We start from the raw sequence: 22910 nt of genomic DNA, 5'->3' as shown, positions 1-22910 counted from the left end.
TTCCGTCGGCAGCGGTATGCGTGCGCGCGCAGCGATGTTGAGATCTAGAACTTACCGGTGAGCGTCGGCGCCGTGGCCGCAGCGCCGCCTCGCCGCCCGCCGCGCGCCGCCGCCGCCCCGGCTCTACCCGACATCAAATACATCACTTATTACAGAGAAACATTAGATGTGAGTCAATAAGGAACTCGTTTTAACCTTACGCACTAGACATGGAAGCACTTCATGCAAAACACTTTAACTGTGGATTAGTAGGTACTTAGTATAAATCTCAACCTACCTACACGTACATTATTTTTCAAATTTATGGTAACATTTGAGATTTCACTAATAAATATTTCATATTCTAAACATAATGGACGTTAACGTCCAGGCGGGTACCAGGGCCGCAAGAGTGGCGCGCAGTACCTGTTGTAGCCGTGCGAGAAGGACAGCACGGTGCCCGAGTTGGCGGGCTCCTGGCGCAGCGCCGCCAGCAGCGTGAACTCGGGCGAGCGCCGCAGCAGCTCGGCGGCGCGCTCGAACGCCGCGCCCTCCACTTGCAGCGACCGCGTTTCCCCTGAACACACATCAAAATCATCATCATCATCATCAATCATCATCATTAACAGCCGACCATCATCCAACACTGGATTTAGGTCTCTTGTAGGGATTGGCAAACACCATTGTCCTGAGCCGCATGTGAGTTTTTTTTGTATTCCTGACATTATACCCTTGCATTTTGATATCATGGGGGTGGATTTCAAACAGCCAGTCCACCACCATCTTACCTACATAGTTACAAGTGATTGTTGAGGCCGCCATATTGGATTTGTAATGACGTTTCTTAGCTAATCATGTAACATTAGAACTCAGAGCGTGAGCAAAATTTCATCTTAATCAAAGACCGGGAAGTGGGTCAAATTAAGATTCAAAGATTTGATTTTCTTACACAGTTACAAGTGAAGTTAATATAAGTGTGTTAAAAAGTATTTAAATGCTGATGGCTTGAGACCGTTATGTTTGGAAGTCCATGCAAGAGCAGTGGACATAGTATTTAAAAATATATTTTTTGTTAGGTAGATAAATTTGACCATTCAGCCTTTCAAAAGAACAGAGATTCCTTTGATGCTGAAAGTTTCAATAAATAGATCGTTTTACGTATTCACCTATTACATTTACTCGACCTCATTAAGTACGCTTATGCGGTGCAATAAATTTCGATAAAAATCAGTAGGCTCGCTACTCCCCGTGATTACGACGACGTCTTGCGAGGCTTTAGATATACGAGTGCGCTGGCAGAGCGCCAACTTCCAATTCCGACAATATTATATACTGTATGAACGTTTTCTATATTATTTAATTTAACTTTTGCAATGTACAGATGATCTCGTGAATTAGGGGATACCAACTTGGTCATACATAATATCTTATTAACAGAATTAAGTTGAATCTGCAATTGAACAATGCACAGTCCTCAAATTATTAACAGTTTATAATGTAAATCTTAATAAAATTGCGAAAGGTCATCCATTACGAAATGTGTCTTATGGTCGTAAATTACGTGAAAAATGGTAAAAAACCATTAGATTATTAACACGAAAGTTTGTATGGATGGTTGTTACTCTTTCACGCAAAAACAACTGGACGGATTTATGTAAAACTTAAAATTATGATAAATTACACCTTCGACACCTTAGATTAACAAATAGACTCCTTTTTAATTCCGGAGACATCCAAGTTTAAAAACTGAATTTCAGTCAAGTCGCGGGCTTATCTAGCGGACGCAATGAATCTCATCATCATCATCATAATATCAGCCGATGGACGTCCACTGCAGAACATAGATAGGCCTTTTGTAGGGACTTCCAAACATCACGATCCTGAGCCGTCTGCATCCAGTGAATCCCTGTGACTCGCTTGATGTCGTCAGTCCACCTGGTGGGGGGTCGACCAACACTTCGCTTTCTAGTGCAATGAATCTATTGAAGCAAAATGAGCCAAACTAACAATATGTCACGAGCGCAAGCCAACGCGTTAACAAAGTGCGCAGCACAAAGAGTAAAACTCGTAAGGGGAGCGTGGAACACGTGGACGAGGACCCCTGCGGCTAATGGCGGAAGGGGACTCTCTCGGGACTGCGATTGCGATTCAAATAACCTTAATTGTTGTAGAGTGAAATTTTAATTAAAATCTAAGCTTTTACGAACTTTGGCGGTCGTAGGGTTGGTGTGGCTAAGTGGTAAGTGTTAATAACCCGTCGATTTGTAACCGTGTTTGAGGAAAATCATTGGTATGATATGGGCCACACTTTTAGATATAGATTACCGTAGAAAGCTTTTCGTAATTTGTTTTATTTTGTAATTATCGGAGGTAATTACACTACTACTATTAGTGCCCGAACCTAGTTGTGTCTACTCGAACAATAATTACAGCCTGGCGTCGAGACACGGATATACAAATGTGGGTTATATTATTCTATCTGCTTTTTCTCAACGCTACGTTATGCTACGCCCAGTGCCTACTCTAGCCAAGAATCTTGTGCACTACAAATCAAATATCGGAGCAGACAAATAATGAATTTGTACATAATTATATATAAACAACTTAACATATTAATTATCATTGATTGCTTTAAGGCCACAGTATATACGAACTTCTACTCAATCTACTCATAGTCAATCGAAATTCATTTAGTCAATTGTCTCACTTAATCTTATTTTTTCTTATGTACAGGTAAACAAACCAAGTTAGTCAATACACAGTCAGTGGAATACTATCAAAAGTTGAGAAAACAATTTCCTAAGCGAGGAGTCAGTCGATTCTCGGGAGCGAGTTGAAGCAATAATTCGCATCCGGTACGAAATCTCTTTCATCTCAACTTTCCCGACAGTGCGTTGAACTTTGAGAGGCATCTAAGTTCTCAAGTATAAAAAAGCAAAAAAAGCTTTCCAAATAAAGAGGTACAAGTTGAAGGAATTGAATAGCAAATAATTAAGTTGCTTACTTAAAGTTTGAAGTTGAAAGTGTTTTTTTTGTAAGTAGAGAAGAAAGAACTGAGTACCTTTATTATTTTGGCTTTTATCTGAAAAAAGTTTTCAGTTGTTGTTTGTGCTATATTGCTGTGTATTCTTTTCTCTTTTACTTTGGCACTAACTGTCTTATTATTGTTTTATTGCTAACTTAAAAAGTTGTATGTATAAATCTTTTTAAGGATACTTGGTTGGATTAAGTGATGTGTGCAAAGTTATTGTTTTTCTATGTTAATGCTGCAAATATATAAAAGGGTTAATATATACTTACTAGCCGGTAACCGCGTCTTTGTCACTAAAATTTTCACTTACGAGATACGTCAATTTCTTTACTACACATAATTTTACATGTTGTTAATTCATAGATTTCTAGACTAAATTTTCTCTGTCTTGAATCTGAATTCTTAACCATGTAGTTTGGTATAAAAAATAATTTATTTATTACTAATTTCATTAATAAAATTTAATGTAAAACATAAATCAACAGCGTATTGCCCACAAAACTCTCCCTAATATTTTTAATATCTATTTAGCGGTGACTCATAACGATTTGCGAAAACTTCCATTGTATTTTGAACTTTTAATATCCGCATTTTCGTACAATGTTTGAATGGCTTTTAATTTCCCGAGGGGTCTTGTTATTTCGGCTGTTTATGTTCCCTTGCTTCAGCAGTGAGATTGTTATTAAATTGCTTCATATTTTACTTCTTGCTTGCTTCAATAGATATTATTGGGGTATTTCTACAACAATTGCTTATTTTAATTTAGAAATACAAAATTGATGCAACAATAGAAAAATAATATTCTAATTTCTTAAATCTTTTTGTTTGTCCTGTTTAAAATTTTTGTATGACTTTATTGACTATATAAAATATTTGATAATATGAATGAACACGGTGAAATTATATGATATGTGATAGCCTAGTGGATAAGACTGCCTCCGGTTCTAAAGGGTGTGGGTTTGAATCCGGTCCGAGGCATGCACCTCCAACTTTTCAGTTATGTGCATTTTAAGAAATTAAATATCACGTGCCTCAAACGGTGAAGAAAAACATCGAACGAAACCTGCATACCAGAGAATTTTCTTAATTCTCTGCGTGTGTGTAGTCTGCCAATCCGCATTGGGCCAGCGTGGTGGACTATTGGCCTAACCCCTCACATTTTGAGAGGAGACTCAAGCTCAGCAGTGAGCCGAATATGGGTTGATATTATAAATATGTTTTTATTAAATTATACAACACTGTATAACGTACATCTAATTTTTTTTTTTAATAACAGATCGAACAATCGGAATAAGTTTGCTCGATTTCAAAAAAACACACGTGATAGCCAAAAGAAACTTATTCGAGCAATAAAACAAATAATCGTCTAACTGCCACCCAGCTCTATTTCATGCCATAACGCCAGAGTATTAATGGGACACAGTTATTTATGTGGACCCCCAAAATGTTTTGGTTTCATTAAATCACCCTTGTCGAATTTGGCGACACGCAAATATTTGCACCGCTTTGTATAAACACCGTTGTGTGGCACCCCGCGGTGAATTTATTTATTGCCTACAGATATGACATGCTCTGTGACATTCCCTTTGACATCCAGCATCCGATATGGGTATAAATCGGAACAATGCACACTGGAAAGTACATTGCATACATAGATTTACGAGTCGGTACTATGATTGCATACCACTAAATGTTACATTTCTAATGTTTATTTTTCTAAGTAACTGTTGATAAATTTTGTCCATTATCCGAAATAGATATAAAAGATAAAAAGTGTCAAAAAACCCCATCAATAAAAAAGTAACGGAACTTGGTATTTGCATTAAGGTAGCCGAAATTGGAAAGCTCACTTTTTTCTTTTTATTTTGTTACCTACAGAATGTTCGAACAATTTTCCGTTGAGTCTGAATTTTGTCGTTATCAACCCATATACGGCTCACTGCTGAGCTCGAGTCTCCTCTCAGAATGAGAGGGGTTAGGCCAATAGTCCACCACGCTAGCCCAATGCATGCATGCATTTTTTTTATTTGAGCTCTTTAACTCTTGGATAGTGTAAGTTTACAATTCGTCTCTATCTCTCTTTATCTAACACCACAACATAAGCGCTACTAGAGCTACGGCATGTTTTTCAGCTACGTTTCGCTTCGCTTCGTAGACGCGACAGCTACGGTACATTGTACGCTAAAGAAACGCAAGTGTGAGTGATACAAATCAACGATAATTTTCTAAGACACTTAATTTGGCACACATTAAAACTAGTGCGAAAATGGTAATGCACACATTATAAGTATACCATATATTACCGCTGCGAAGAAGACGTGAAATGCTTTATTTATGCTTTCTTCACAAATTAATAAATAATAAAATCAAGTGTGGTAACTTACTGGAAAGGGTATTTTTTTCAGTCCCGCGTAGATATCCACGCTACCGTATTACGAAAGTATTTCATGTTCCTTTTATAAGGACTAATCTTAGTATGCAGGCCCCTATCAGACGAATTTGTGCCAAATATAATGAAATATCCAAAATCATACCAGGTATTGACATATTTCACAACTCCTTCAATGTTTTTAAAAACAAGGTACACGACCATTTTGTACTTAATAATAATAATAATTAATTAAATAAAGTCTTAGATTTAGTTTATTACTTTTCTTCTTTTTCTATTTGTTATAAATAATTTAGAATAAGTTTAAATATATTGTCAATTTTAATTTATTTTTGTATGTAATTTTACCTAGTAATCTAATTTAATAATTGTATTCAATGAATTTGTTTTCCTTTTATGCTAATGTTTTATAGTATTAATAGTATACTTTTTTTTATTAACTTTGACATAATATAATATTATTATAAGCTTGACATATAATTATTATGAAAGTGTTGACATTAAATTATATAAAATGTTATGTGCGCCTAGCGTTAATATACATATCAGATTTTTTGTGGCATATTGTATTGGTTTTAATGGTTAATATGTGTATTGTTGGCGTGCTTTAAATAAATAAATACCATAAGTATCTATACTAATATTATAAAGCTGAAGAGTTTGTTTGTTTGATTGGATGCGCTAATCTCAGGAACTACTTCTCCGATTTGAAAAATTCTTTTAGTCTTAAATAGCCCATTTATCGAGAAAGGCTATTTATTATCCCTGTATTTCTACGGGAACGGGAACCACGCGGGTGAGACCGCGCGGCGTCAGCTAGTACTCATTTAAGCAAAGTACTTATAATAATCTTTCTTATTACGAAAAATTGTCATGGATGTAGTGGAGCTATTTCTGTTACTACACCCTATAACACGTGAATTGTGATTTCCCAGCGAGGCATAGGCTTTGGCGTGTCACATGACTTCGGCTGGGAATTATAACGGATCAGCGGATAAAATCACTGCAGCTCACTCATGCGGCTCGGTGACGCAAGTGCCAGCGACACACCCCTCGATGTGTTCGCTCTGAAACTGTTCTATCACACTAATATTATAAAGGCGAAAGTTTGTGTGTAAGTGTGTAACTATGTTTGTTCCTCTTATACGCTGCGGCTACTGAAGCGATTTGCCTGAAATTTGGAATGGAAATAGATTTTACTCTGGATTAACACATAGGCTACTTTTCTTCCCGGAAAATCCATGGTTCCCGCGGGCTTTGTGAAAAACTGAATTCCACGCGAACGAAGTCGCGGGCGTCCGCTAGTATATAATAAAACAGTTTCATTATTGTGTGAAATATTTAATTTAATACGTAATTCATGTAAATATTATATGTTTTGTTTACCATTTGTATTTGCTTCTGTATCCCGCCCGGGTCAATTGTTCGAGGATTTTTAAAAACATTATTTTTATTGTAATTATTTTTTCATTTCTTACTTATATGTTTTTTTTAACTTTTAATATGAAACAAGCCGATTTGTTAAATTAACTCGATTTCGTTAACAATTAGAATTCATAGTAAAAATAATCATGTTTAACTAACTAATAATGTATGATTTTTGAATGTTTGTTCTTTAAATCATTTCTTACAGTGTAAACCGTGTAAAGATATCTTGTCGCGTCAGCCGTTCTCTCTTTTGACTAACGCACTTCTTGATATAAATTTAATTTTGGTATTACTAATATTGTCATTTATTATTTTATTAAAAGATCGTTCATTCTTTCATTACAGTTATTTAAATTCAGTTGATTAGTCAAATACAACTACTAGAGTAGTTGTAAGAAATGCCCATTATTTCTATTTACATTTACATAAAACTAACGTTTGCTCTTAGACCTCTTTAATCCGGCCCTATCGCGAAATCCGTTCTTAGCAGATACCTACTAACTATGGACTACCTCCCTACATCAAGCGGTTTTCGACCTTTCGCATTTATATAATAAGATGTTAAAGTTGATTTCTATGCCCACTGTTGCCAGTATGCTGTTGTTTCTATATTTCTTACACGTGTAGAGACTTTGCTGGGGATCAGTATGGAACGCCGCCTCAAAGTTAACTATGTGTAGGTGCTAAAATATGAGCATACAGAGCTAATAGGCTTAAAATATTACCATTAACTAAGTCATTCTACTACGTATAACTACTTCCTAATAGATTTCCAGTAAGCAGCAAACGGATAACTTAGTAATATTGAAACCAAATTCAGTTCATCATCATCTTCGACGTAATTATCAGCACATTTTAAAAACCAGGGCATGAGCCAAGCCTTCCTCCTTATAGGAGAAGAGATATGGAGCTTAGACCCACCATGTTGATCTAAGGGGTGTGGATTTTCATCCTCCTCCTAACAAGTTAGCCCGCTTCCATCTCAGACTGCATCATCACTTACCATCAGGTGAGATTGTAGTCAAGGGCTAACTTGTAAAAAATAAAAAAAAAAAAAAAAAATGCGGGTTGGCGGGCTAAGTCTTGGGTGACATTGACCCACTATCTGATGTTAATGATAATGACAGGCATCGACAGCTACGTCTTTCCAAGGAACGAGGGTGTAATACAACTTTCCATCTCCGGACTGAGAATTTTAACTGAAAAATTCTTAGAAGAAAGAAAATCTCAGTATCTCATATAGCCCGACCCAGGATTTGAACCCAGGTTTTCGTGATCCGAAACCACATAGACCACCCAGACCAACGATGCATATAGATATAGTTATGTATTAATTGATTATGAAACACGGATAAAAAAACTGAGCATACTCCGACCTTATATCATATGAGTTAACACTGACGATAATTTGAATTATAAAAAAAGTAGTTATGTATGTATGTATGATTATCATATATATGTCATAGACCATTTACTCACTGTGTAGGTAAGCACGTATTACATAATAATGTAAACCATGTTTCAGTACAGTGAGACGCCTCATCAGTAAGGATAGCCATAACAATACAGATTCAATATCCTAACAACTAATAATCCTGTGCAATACGTCTGTCTGTTTCAGACATCGCTCCTCCGTTACCGCTATTATTCTCGTGTTATTCCTGCAGATGACAGCCGTCGATACAGAGACCGTGTATATAACGTTGGTGATGAATGATGCGAAAGAGAAATATGAATGAAGTTGACAACTCATTAAGAACGGTAGTTGATCCAGCTAGCCTAATCACTATCTACATTCTATATGATATCCACCAGTGAGCACCAAATGACATTTGTTACATATAATCTCAATTTCGTATATATCAACTAGCATACGTCAAAGATTACAACTCGTGGAAAGAAAAAGCGTGGAATGCGCTTTCGGCGTTTGGATTTCCCACCACAATAAAGTTATGTTAGAAGCTCTTGCAGCCTTTTTTCAAGAATCTCAATACTCGTACTAAATTAATAAACTTATGTGTAGTATTTACAGTTTGGCATCTACAGCCAAACAAGAAGAAACTAATAAAAATCATGAAAAGAAAAGAAGAGAAAAAAGTATAAGTAAAATTAGGTCACCGTATGGTTTATGTAAGACGGTTCAGTTATCGAAAACTTCATGACATCTTTGTCTCTCGATCTTTGTCGTAGTTTCCAGATAGGTACATTATTTTGTTGTATGTCCGACCTTTTTCAAAACTACTAATCCGAGGGACTTTGTTGGGGCTTTATCAGGAGAGACTATTGTATTATTTGTTGAGTTAAATTGAAGGGAATATTTTTCCTAGAAGAAATATATTGTCACCATTAACAACCAATATTTGGCTTAATGTTGGCTTGAGTCTCCTCTCAGAATAAAAAAGGTTAAGCTAACAGTCCACCACGCTTTCCCAATACGGATTGGCAGACTAAGGAAATTCTCAGGTATAAAGGTTTCCTCACGATGTTTTTCCTTCACCGTTTGAGACACGTGATATTTAATTTCTTAAAATTCGTAATTTAAAACATGAAGGTGCATGCCCCAGTTCGGTTCAATCCTACGCCCTTCAAATCAAATGCAGAGATATACACTGGGCTATTTCAGTTCCTAGAAAAAAAAGACTTTACCGACAAACAAATTAATATGTTTATGACTTTAGTATAGGTAAATAATATAGACAGACATATTACATATATTTGGTCCAGATGTCGCAGTGGACCTGTTAGCACATCGCCATGTCATTCAATAGCACGGCGCTAGACAATGGGCCGACGCTAGGCGCGGACACAAAGCGACCCTTCAATTAGGACGGACACCCTTCGACAATTGCGCACGGCTCACATCTCGACTAATGGCCCGCTTTGCGACACATGTAAGTGAATCGTGCGAAAATGCAGGTCCCCATGCCAATAGGGCTGGTGGACAATTAAAAAATAATGACATCTTCTTAGTGGGTGAGACTCCAAATTAGTAAGACTTTGACCTCCCATTTGGGATGTTAGAGATCGATTCCTGCCGCTGTAGCCAGTTTTTGAAGCCAAGTTGCACATCGATTATATTTCTACGATCGCAAACGTTTCGAAAACTAGAAAATGTATAGGAATGACATTTCCTAACGACAGGTCACGTGATCAAGATCTGTTATTCCCATACATTTTTCTAGTTTTCTAGTAGTAGTTAGAGAATCGACGTGCCACTGGGCTACAGGGGCAGTATTGATTCTCTTTCTACGGACGCTAACGCTTGGAAAATATTTAAAACCTTCGGCGTTTTTCATCGATACATGGCCACATATCAATCTAAATTTTTCTAATTTTCGAAGTGTAACATGGCAATGGCAGGCATGTGAGTGATGAATATGTGCACTAAAGTTTTTAAAGATTTCTTTGTGTAACCGAAACGAGGAAACCCGAGGAAACGTGCAAAAGGTATCCATAAATCTAAAATCTTATACGTATAACATTATGAAGGTACAAGTTACTAAGACGTCTGCCCCTTCGTTTGCATGGAGACACAATAATGGCCAAGTAATTTTCTTTTTAAAAAACTAAAACAAATAAGTTTTAGAGTAATGTTTTTCTTTTCATTTATGCCTACATTCGATTTCAATAAAACAAAGCTTTACGCTGTTCCAAGATTAACGTTAACTTTAAATAATCTACTCCCGAAAATCGAATTAAAACACAAACATTTACTACTATCAGTAAATAGAGTACGATAACTCTGAACTAAAGGACAATCCCAGACAATGTATAGAAGTTTGACCCACTAAAAAAAATAATTTGCAACAATATATTATATATCATTTTATTGGATTTTTTGTACTATTAAACAAATATTACCTTTTAACCCTTTATAACTAGGGGTATAAAAATAAATCCAAGTTGAAGTTTGATTTTAAGGTTAAGTATATGTGCAGCTTATTATGAAATAAATAACGATAAAGCGTCATGATTGGTTTTTTGTAAATACAGAAGCACTTAGCACATGCAATACATTAAAAAAAACGTGATTTTATTATTTTCAAATTACTCCGAGGTGTCTATTACGAGTTTTGATAGTTTGACAGTGTTATGACAGTTTATTTTTACATTTTGATCTGACTTCGCAGCTCTGGATTCTAGCCATTTGAACATAAAATAATTAGAATGCACTAAAAACGCTCTAAAGGGCTCGAACCTAAGGTCGAAATAAGGTTTTTAAAAAATAAGTAAACAATGTCAGCTATGAGGAAATAACGTAATGGATATAATTACTTTTTTTGGCAGATTTTTATTCCGGAGTTTAACAGTAAAAATGGTTTATTAAAAAACAATTATTTAAAAATTTAATATATTTAGTATATCTACATTTTCCGCAAAATTCCGAGTTAGGACTGGGTCAGGATCTGGCATTCTCCTTTCAGTGATATTGCCATATTAGTTATACATTGCGGGATTAGCAGAAAGCGACGATATCACACTGTGACAGATTGAGTTCATATTGCGGTGCGTTAATCACCGCGGTCGCTGAGGGATGGCGTATTGCAGGGAGGATTACTGGCGCTCATTGATAATGGACTGTTTGGGGCGGACCGGGGATTACAATCAATTGCGCGAGAGATTACAGCTAGATAGAGATCCAGATACGTTAATATCATTTGGCCGGAGGGAATGTTAACTGTCAAATGTTTTCTACAACATAAATAGCTAAAAGAACACAAGGTAATGTTTTAAGAAACCTAAAACAAATTTTAGCTTAAAATGCTTTCTCTGGATCTACGAATATGTTACATTAAGAGTAAGCACCAACCAAACATTGAGCGAAGGCTGTAAAAGAAGATTATTATTAGAATACAAATACTTTTTAGATATAGATTGAATTTAATTAAATAATCTATGCTTAAATCGGATTTTGGATAAAAATGATTCATCGGAAATCTCGAATTACACGTTATGAAGATGTGTCCTAATTTCAAATATTGTTAAATTATGATCTGATTCATTTACTCTCATTATAACGATAATTTCAGTTTTACGTTCATCATACAGCCCGTTACAGGGCTTAAGCGTCCTCCTCTTTTTCTGTATCTAGGAGTGGATTAGGATTCTAAAAGTACCAAGTTTTAAACTCCATAAACAGCTACCGTATTTACCTATGGCAGTAGCATAGACTGACAACCACTGGCCAAAACAGCCTTTATAAAATTTTATTTGGTTAATCGCACGCTGTTATAGTATGGCAAATTCGTTCGTAACACTCCCGATAGTCCGCACGGCTTCATACCCGCGCAGTCCTTCCTTCTGCCCCGCGCGCGAGACTTCACCCACCGTCGCCCGCATATCATGGGAGTGTCATCAACGAACTTGCCAAGCTATAGTCCACTCACTTATTTTTCCAAGTTTAAATGATCCAGCGATATTATTGTACGAGTGATGTAGGGGTCCATGTTCCATGAGTTTTTTATGTCAGGAAATATGCAATTTCATCTCACCATGTCCGACACGTGTCGGAAAGCGCCCATCTCGTCGAAGCGTGTCAATAAACTGACTCCATACATTGCCATACAACTTTTGATTCTCTATATGAATTACAAATGTCTGCGGTGCTCCCCCAATTGATTTAACCGGAAATGAAAACTATTCTTAATCCAAACGCAAGCAAGTACGGGATTGTTAAAATATTATGTTAGTATAATATATTGGAAAGCTCAATGCAAAATTATTTTATTATAGTTGTTTTTTGTACTTATGTAATGATAAAAATAATTAATAAAAACAGTTTATCACTATCAGACTATTTTGACGGTTCATTTAGTAACTAACCTTCCTTCATAAAGGAGAAAGGACTTGCAGGTTAGTTATTACAGCCTGATGTGGTTTGGTGGTCAAAAAATAATCACGTTAACCCGTCAAGCACCATCAACAGCTTAACGTGCTTTCGAGGCACAGGGCAATATCACCAATTTCCCAATTTTCCAAGTTTCTTAAAATAAATAAAATCTAAATGTTTCGTATTAAACACAATGAGTGTTAATAAATAGAAAAAATATAATAAATTAAATTTCGTTTTCCAACATAAAGGCTTTAAGGCTTTAATTATCGTCCGGAAACAGAGGTAAGACCATGCAAACCTAATCGACTTAAAATAGCAACAGTGCAATAACGTTTGTCGTCTATTAACTGTGTGGTTAAGAACGTAAATTATGTTAAACATGCGAATATCACGCCTACACTGTAAACTTTGATAGGTATTACATTTTGTTTCAAAGAAAAAGCACCAAACCGAAGCACCTTACAATACACATAATCTTTCCTAAAAAAAACGAAATCTAAATCTATCTTTTGAGAAGATTACGGATACTGAAAAAAATATATATGTACTTATACGTACAGATTTAAGAGTCGGTACAAAGTATATACATACGCACGAGTCGAATACGTAAATTGTCTTTTGAAGTCGATTAAAGTTCTCTTATTTGTATCGAATGATAAAAATTAAAAACACTAACATATGATCATGTAATAAGTTCGTTATCAACCCATATTCGGCTCACTGCTGGGCTCGAGTCTCAGAATGAAAGGGGTTAGGCCAATACCACGCTGGCCCAATGCCGATTGGTAGACTTCACACACTGAGAGAATTAAGATAATTCTCTGGTATGCAGGTTTCCTCGCGATGTTTTCCTTCACCGTTTGAGACACGTTATATTTAATTTCTTAAAATGCACACAACTGAAAAGTGCATGCCCCGGACCGGAGTCGAACCCACATCTTCCGGAATCGGAGGCAGAGGTCATGTCCACTGGGCTATCACGGCTATCGTAATAAGTTACGTGTTAGTTATATTATAATTTAATTTATAATATACGTTTGGAGACTTAAAAAACATAGTCATGTTTAACAAATCATCAGATTTATCCTCGAAACTTATGTTTATTTTATTTTCTGAGAATATTTGCCCCTGCCATATCCGCCATATTGAATTTCTTATGACGTAATACTATATGATACGCGGAACAGGAAACTAGAGGAGATCAACGACCAGTCAAACTAGAGACATTTGGGGCAACTTTATATAAACAAACTGCTATAAAAATATAGATTGTGATAATACTCTTAAATATAATAATTTATTATAATATGTTATTAAATTCAAGTTAAATTACATTAACAAAATATATATTGGTTGGCACTTTGTAGATTTGTCAGTGTACATTGAATAAGTACATTGTTCTTAATGAATTTGCGCAACTAAATGCTTGATTTTATTCAACACATAGCAATGTGTCCAAAGCTTAAATAAGTGAAGAAAAACAGCGGACATTAATGTAAAAGGGGTGTGCCCGACGCGCCGCCGCCGTTCGATGGAGGCTCTAAGTGAAATTGCACCTGAAATGGATTGCACCTTGCACCTTCCGCCTTGTAATGTTGACGATCCATTACACAATAGACAGACGTACTGTTTTCATTTAATTCACTTTGGTATCAGTGTTTATCTATCACATCGATGTGTCTAGCCTCAAAACGACCTATTGTTACGTCACATTTGCACACCATGAAGCTACCTAGATTAAGACAGGAAAAAGGGCTTTTTAACACGCTTATATTAGCTTCACTTGTAACCAACTATGTAAGAAAATCTTGTAAGCTTAATTTGACTCACTTCTCGGTCTTCGATTAAGATCATAAGAAAGAAATTTTGCACACGCTCTGAGTTCTAATGATAATACATGACTGGCTAAGAAACGTTATTACAAATCCAATATGGCGGCCTCCCCTATCACTTGTAACTATGTAAGAAAGACAAATCTTGGAATATTAATTTAACCCACTTTCCGGTCTTTGATTAGGATGAAATTATGCACACGCTCTGAGTTCTGATGACAATACATGTCTAGCTAAGAATCTTCATTATAAATCCAATATGGCGGCCTCCCCGAAAGCGCGGACTGACTGTTTGCAATCCCCATGATATGGATATCAAATGTAAGGATTTGCTGTCAGGAAAAAATAATCACGTGACTTAAATCCAATATGGCGGACATCTAAGACGTCGGACAGGCTATTTTATATGCATCCCCATGATATGGGTATCAAATACTTGCTGTCAGGAATACGGAAAAATTACATTTGTAATTTTTAGTGCGTGCTAAAACCGTGTTTTTAGTTCTAACGCAGCATTGTTTTTTAACATTCTACAATTCCTGTCAACGGCGCGCATATACTAAAACTTTTAATAGATGAAAAAAGAGTTATACCTTCTACTTATAATAAATAAATAAGACATTGTTAATACTAAGAACGAGGCATGGTTTGTTCCATGTACCTATTCATAAAAACTTTTAAACTCAATTGTTGCTTGCTTTTGAATCTGTGAATTCGCAGAAAATATATTATTAAAAAAATAGTAAACGTAGAAGTCAGAAAATAGTCGAAAAAATTAAAGTTGCTCGTGTTTTCAAACATTTTTTTGTACTTGCATGTCTGGAAACATCGAAGTCTCGTGAAAAGTTAGTTATTTCATGTCATACCCATCCAATCACACAAATTAATGTCACAACACGCGATTAGTTGCTACGTTTACATAAAATTTTGTACAATTTACTGCTTGTTCGAGTGACATTCAATTGTGATTCTAATTTATTCATAATTAAAAATGTAAAAATTAGAAAATAAATAACAATTTTTAATCTTCATTACATTTGCGCAGTTAACGAATTGTTTAAATTTTTTTTTATCTAAAAATATTATTGTTCACGTTGGCCAAGTACTTTGTTTAGCTTATAAGTGGCGTAATATATGACAGAAATGTTTTTAGTGTGCTTTATTATGACTGATAGAATATACATAACAAATGATAATCCTAGATAATTTTTTAATATTTTTTTAACAAATTAATTTTTGTTTTTAAAAACACTTTAAAGAGTATGGCGAAATTGTGACTTTTTGGTAAACCTTTCTACCAGTGCCTAAATTGTCGAAGGTGTAATAATATTTCTAATACATGTGCCGTATGATGTGATCTTTTAGTCATTAGCTGTAGTTGTGTTTAACATAGTATAAGCCGTCCGCATAGAGCCAGCGTTGTGGACAATTTGGTCTAACTCCTTTCATTCTGAGAGACTCGAACTCAGCTCGGCTCACTCGCCGAATGTGGGTTGATAATGATAATGATGATGAGCCGTCCACCTGTAACGCAGAGACACTCCAACATAGCTCGTTCCATCGCTCGCTGTGTGACTCTGAGCCTTCTTATGAGAGCCATAGTTAGCGACCAGATCTCGGATCCATAGGCATCACCTCAGACCAATTATTGTATAGGACCTGGCTCGCTAGACGTTACTTTTCTGTCAAAGTATATGATCAACGATCTAATGCGATTATAAAAACTGTCTCTATATAATCGATGTTAAATAGTTGTAATCGAGTTCGTGGGTTAAAGAGCTCCTTAAAAATACCTTTTTATGTAATTGAATGGTGTAAAAAACGGTCCAAAACTTCTAGTTTAGTGTAAGGTATATACCAAATCTAAGCTCGTTTTCTTCAGAAAATGACAGACAATTTTGTTCGTGAGCATGAGTGCGATACAGGTCCTTTTATAATTGGTATGAGCTGGCAACATACACTGTTCGAAGACTTTGTCTTCAGGCACTGAGGAGTTTCGGACGAAAAGATGTCGCGAAGTTTCCCGAGTGATGACGAGTCGTCCAGCTGTAACGCCAGCTAGGAGCACGTGGTGAGGGTGTTACCTTGCAGAGAGTAGGCGGTTCGCTGCGGCTGCATGCCGGGAGCGACGCTGACGCCGGCGCGCGACGTGTTGTGCAGCGACAGCGCGGCCAGCAGGTCTAGCTCGGTGGCTGAAACAACAACATACATTAAAGCTTAGTACACTCAACACTCTCGATTGTCCGCGGCGGCCGGGATGCGGGTAGCGATGACAGTACTCGCAACTGACGCACCCCACTTCCAGCCTAGGACCCACGCGCACGACTTCACACCACCTTCAGTGATTTTGTCAAGCTATAGTTTCCTCTATATTATGGTAATTTGGCTTGTGATTGACTACAATCATGTCTGACGGTAAGCAATTCATCATCATCATTAACAGCACATGGACGTCCACTGCTGGATATAGGCTTCTTGTATGGACTTCCAAACACAATGGTCTCGAGCCACCAGCATCTAGCAGGACCCGGCAATCCTCGGTACATTTTAACCAACACTGCGCTTTCCGATGCGGGGTTGCCAATCCAGCACCTTGGGACCCCAACGTCTATCTGCTCGAGCCTCGTTGGATAAGAAATTTATGAGCCTCAATAGCTCAGAGGTAAAGGGGCCGGATTCATTACCAAGAGGTTGTTGTAACCTCTCCTAACACAGGCTTTTCCGACTTCTTGGAGGGGAACGGGAATATTGGTCAAATAAAAACAAAATATTATGGCAAATATTCTTTTTTTAAACAAAAATAAAATTACACGGTCTAGATTGGGAAAAATACCCATTCCCTGATGCTTCGAAGATGTTTTTAAACTATTGTAAATGGCAACACAGACACCGGAAGGAGTTCCACACTTTAGCAAGAATTATGGAAGTGATGAAACACAAAAGATCATAAAATCTCTACATAAAACGACAAAGCAATAAATTCGCTCATGTTTTCGCAGTAATTATTATTGATTCGACAATCAAAATGTATTCTTAATTACCGATAAAATGTGGCCTACTTCCCGCCAATCGATATGTCTCCGTCCAAAAATTGAGAACAAACAGGCATATCGATCCAAGACGATGTTACTGTAAATATTATAGCGGTTCGCGACCTTGTAAGTGGATCGCTAAGGCTATACGAATTTAGTTCTTACTTGGAAGGAGCCTATTCAGTATTCAGTGTGATTATACTGTGAGCCAACCTAGAAACGGATCAGATATCACATGCGAAATTGTATTCGTGTAACAATGACATTTACATTTACATCTGTAATTAATACTTATTTAATTTTCTCTCTTGAACTTTCTGGTCTTCTCTAAATTTTCTTCTCTTTATTAAAGTAAAACATTAAAAGCCTTTTTTTCGTTATCGACACCTTATCTGTACTCATAATAAATCTGTAGTGAGGTCAATTCAGTACTATTATTTTTCATACTCCTGGACAGGTTATAGTATACTTTTTATCACTCTACGATGAATAGGAGCAGAGAAGTGAAGGGAAATGTTGGGAAAACGTGAGAAGTTACTCCATTTTTACAGCGATACTACTGTAATTGCTGGCGCAAAGAGGTCTAAGGGCGGACGAAGTCGCGGGCGTCCGCTAGTAATTGCATAAAACGGAACTGTGTACGTAGCCAATTATATACTTACAGTAATCAATGCCCTTTTTGACATTTACATAATTCGTAATTATCGTCGCCTACTGTTATTTTAAGAAGATAGTTTCAAACGATTCTTAGATGCAGTGATTACTATGCAAAGTATTTCTTTTTATACTACGAGGGCGTATATAACTAATAGAACCGTCTAAAAATACAACTAAATAGTATATTTGTCTTATTAATCGGCCTTTTTAACCGGTAGAGGAGTCATTACAAATGTGTTTGTATACTAAGCCTACGAATTTCAATTATTTTTTATTATATTTTCGTGTTTCTCAAAGTTTTCCATTTTGTCGTTTCAGTTTTCCACGTCCCAATTTTTTCCCATAACATATTCATGAGATTACATAAGAATGAGGCAGTTTTTGCTTTCTCTGCGTTACTGAGGCGGGTGTTCGTTTGTGTTTGTGAGCAAGCAACATCCATCACGGATTTAATCGGTCACGTAGCCGCGGCGTAGCGGCGTAGTCGACGAAGCTACGACTAGTAGTCGAGCTTACGATTGACTTTAAATACATTTTTCGTAAGAATAATTGTATAACTAGATATATGTGATTTTTAGTACCATAAAATATATTTTTGAAATTAAAAAATTATTATTACAGCGCATGTTTACCAAAACCTTAGTACAAGATTTTAATTTTAAAAAATCTATACATACTAATATTATTATTGCGCACCTAAATCTATCTGTCTGTCTGTTACCTTTTCACGACTAAACCACTAAATCGAAATTTGATGAATTTTGGTATAGAGGTAAATTGGACCTTGGATATAGGCTAAAAAAATAAAATACTTTTTGTCTCGGAAAAATTCATTGCTCCCACGAGATTCGTGAAAAACGGTTTTTCACTCAGACGAAGTTGCGAGTTTCCGCTAATGTATCATATTTTCAGCTAATTATTTAACTTTTTTAACCATTGACACACAGATTGTCATTTTTTTTAAGATGAATTTTACCAAGTCTTCTTCTTCTAATAGTGCCATCTCCTATTGGAGGTCAGCAATCATTAAGGCTAATTTCACTTTGTTCACTGCTGCCCGAAAGAGTGATCTGGTACTCATATTAAACCATTATTTGTCCGGGATAATCTATGAATCACCAAGTTAATTTTAATGGGACTTTAACTTGAAGTTAGAGGAGGTGATCGAGCAAGATATAGACTACTTTTTATTTCGAAAAAATACATAAATTTAATATATGCATACATGTTAAAAATTTGTTTCTCGCAACAGAGTTTTCAAACAAACAGATTGTATCATAATCAGTTTTTATTTGGTAGCTGACGCACTCGAGATTGTTGTTAGCTACTTATGTACAGTGAAAATACGTTAAGTCAAATACGTATAATTCAAAAGCATTGGTGTTTTTCCATCATAATGGAATGACTTCTGACATAAAAGTCATTATTCTAGCTATACTAAGAGGCAAAATTATCCGCCCACTTTAAAAACTCGTCATTATATTAAAGAGGGCGGGTAATTGTGCCTATGAGTAAAAATTCATGATTGTCGGGAGATTACAACAATGATAACTTTATGACAGTGGGAAACTCCAAGCTTATAGTTAGCTTAGTTATAGTTAATTCAGTCCCAGAGGAGGTTTAAGCTAATTTACTTAGCTTTAATTCTCTTTGGAACGTTGCTCTCATCACAGTGCCGAACATCAAAGCGACGAACGAGTTTTTGACGTTGAAAGTGGATTAGTACTAACGACTCGCATAGTGGACCAAAAGCTTGCAATAGTGAGACTTACCTTTAGAAAAGTTAGACGTTTGTTAGACTATGCTTCTACGAGTATGTAACCAATTATTTATTTACCAGCGAATGCCCGTGACTTTGTCCGCGTGGAAATCGATGTAAACTTTCAACCCTTTTTTTAACAACGCTTTAGAGGTAGAATTTCGAAATATCTTGAATTACATTGTTTTTAGTATATTATATATATATAGTTCACATTTTTACAAATGTAACTTGAAAAATGAAGGATTTATTTATACTGTATAACCACCATTTGTTCACCACAAAACAAAAAAACGAACAATATACCAAACAAACAAGAGAGAAAATTATGAAGTTTGTTCTGTGGGCCACTACAAACAATGGAAGATAGCATGTTTCATAGCCTAGCTAAATAGCCTTTCTAAAATGCGGCATATCTGGCTACCGCAGGTTCTCGATCTATCAAAGCGAGGAACGAGTTTTTGACGCTGAAAGTGGATTAGTACTAACGACTAGTATAGAGGCGCTTTCACTGTTCCGACTTTTGAGTTTACAGTCAAAGCGGCAGCTTACGTCGAGATCTCTCGTCGTCAATTCGACACGCTTGGCACAAAGGGTCGTGTCGAGGGTCATCTGTTTGTTTTGAATTCTTTTTTGGACTCGAAAATTTAAACAATTTTCTGAAAGTATTTTTTTCTCCATTGGTATTCCCCTTCCCGAGAGAATACGGGGATAAATTATATAGTCTATGTAACTAACAAATAACGTTGCATTCTAGTGGTAAAGGAATTTAAAATACTGGTTCTGTATATCCAGAAATAACCCCCAACAATACCACAAACTACACCTATTAATATTAGTATAGATTGAATTATCAAAATTATTATTAAAGACTAGCGGACGCCCGCGACTTCGCGTGCGTGGATGGATTTTTCCGGGATAAAAAGCCTTTGTGTTAATCCATGCTATAATACATCTCAATACCAAATTCAGCTAATTCGGTTAAGTAGTCGAGGCGTGAAAGAGTAACAAATATTCATATCATTAAAATCATCAGTTTTCGCAAATGTCGGGAAACCATGGATTTTTTCGGAATAAAAAGTAGCCTGTGTGTTAATCCATAGTAAAATCAATTTTCATTCCAAATTTTAGCCAAATCGCTTCAGTAGTAGCGGCGTTAAAGAGTAACAAACATCCAAACATCCATAAAAACTTTCGCGTTTATAATATTCGTAGGATAGGATAGGATTAGCAGAATATTGTCTGTACATTACTCTAGTTTCTTGTGAAGAGGCAATAAAATTGAATGAATAATGTAGAAAGAACACCCATTAACATTAGTTAAGAAACATTCGCATTTAAAGAGTCATTGCTCCAACTCAAATGGTGCAACCAAACTCAAACACAGAGAGTTTGTTCAGTATTTCATTTTTGCGCAAATATCATCCAATATTTTACTTTTTACTACACAGATAGTTGTCGTATTACAAAAACTAAAAATTTACGGTTACCAAATTGCCAAAACTACCATTCAAACCGCTATAACTCGTAATCGATAGCCCTGCCAAACAAAACGATGAATTTTCTTGGTGTGTGTGTGTTCTTTGTAAGTAGGACTTGTAATAATAAATAAATAAATTGTCTTAAAGTTGAAGTTCTGTTAATTTTCCTGCCGGCTCTTCTCAGCAGAACCTGCCAGCCAAATCGGTGGCGGTGGTAGAGTATCTATAGACAAATAGTCATAGTTTCTAGAGTGCTTGTAAAATTTACCTATTTTTGAATAAAATTTAATTTAAATTTATATTTTAATTCCGGGAACGCAGTTTTATTGAACTTTTCAGTCATAAAAACTGTATTCTGAAATTGGATTGGTAGTCTGGCAGGCTGCATAATAACGACAGGACTGCCAAATATATATCTATTTAGTGTTATAATTGCAAAAGATTTGAATGTACTCATATAACTTTAAATCGTTTAAAAAACTTAAAACACGCTTTTAGCACGCACTAAAAATTACAAATATTGGATTCAAGTCACGTTACTATTTTTTCGTCCTCCTGATGACAAACCCTTTCATTTGATCACATCAGGGGGGTGGATTTTAAACAGCCAGTCCGCCATCTTGGGAAGGCCGCCATATTGGATTTGTAATGACGTTTCTTAGCTAGTCATGTATTGTCATCAGAACTCAGAGTGTGTGCAAAATTTGTGGGTGGGTCAAATTAAGATTCCAAGTTTTATTTTTCTTACATACATAGTTACAAGTGAAGCTAATATTATAGTGAGTTAAAAAGGATGTATGTTCGTAGCTCAATCACGTCGAGACGGCTAAACGGCTCTGGATGAAATGACACACAAAGATATACTATTACGAGTATCTTCGTGCCTGGAATTTCACATAGTCTTGTATCGCTATTTATTCCGATATTCCCACAGGGACGGGATCAATGCGGATGAAAGGGCTAAGTTTTATTACATACCTATAATAAGCCTTTTATTCTGGACTAAAACTTATTCAAGTAAGTAACTTATGAAACTTCAGAACTGTTCTGAAGTTTCATAAATTATAATATCTCGTACTTCAGGAGGAGCGTAGCACTGGATCGAACATAGTCGAAAAGGCTGAAGTTAGCATATTATAAGCTGTTACTAAATAATCAGCAGCGTTTCTCAACAGGTGGGCCTGAAAATGAACATGGGCAAAACAAAAATAATGTGTAATGCTCATGTATCGCTCCACCCAGTTATAGTTGAGAACGCTGCACTCGAAATTGTAGACGAATACATATACCTAGGACATATGATCCAGTTAGGTAGGTCCAATTTCGAGAAAGAGGTGAACCGTCGAATCCAACTCGGCTGGGCTGCATTCGGGAAACTTCGCGACATCTTTTCGTCCGAAATTCCTCAGTGCCTGAAGACAAAAGTCTTCGAACAGTGCGTGTTGCCAGTGATGACCTATGGTTCCGAGACTTGGTCGCTAACTATGGG

General features: G+C 36.2%; 1 protein-coding gene across 3 annotated transcripts in view; it reads right to left on the bottom strand.

Moving 5' to 3' along the window:
* LOC112048708 (protein kinase C-binding protein NELL1) overlaps positions 1–22910 on the bottom strand; it is a 72379-nt gene that overhangs the window by 13364 nt on the left and 36105 nt on the right. For all 3 annotated transcript variants that reach the window (XM_052881957.1, XM_052881958.1, XM_052881959.1), the window contains exons 2-3: positions 16577–16684; positions 406–556 (exon numbers count right to left, since the gene is read on the bottom strand). In XM_052881957.1, coding sequence (XP_052737917.1) covers positions 406–556; positions 16577–16684 — 259 coding nt within the window. The remainder of the gene's footprint in view (positions 1–405; positions 557–16576; positions 16685–22910) is intronic.

Source organism: Bicyclus anynana, chromosome 6 (genome assembly GCF_947172395.1).
Source record: "Bicyclus anynana chromosome 6, ilBicAnyn1.1, whole genome shotgun sequence".
NCBI lineage: Eukaryota > Metazoa > Arthropoda > Insecta > Lepidoptera > Nymphalidae > Bicyclus > Bicyclus anynana.
Note: the sequence above shows the minus strand (reverse complement) of the source record. Positions and strands in the feature narration are given on the sequence as shown.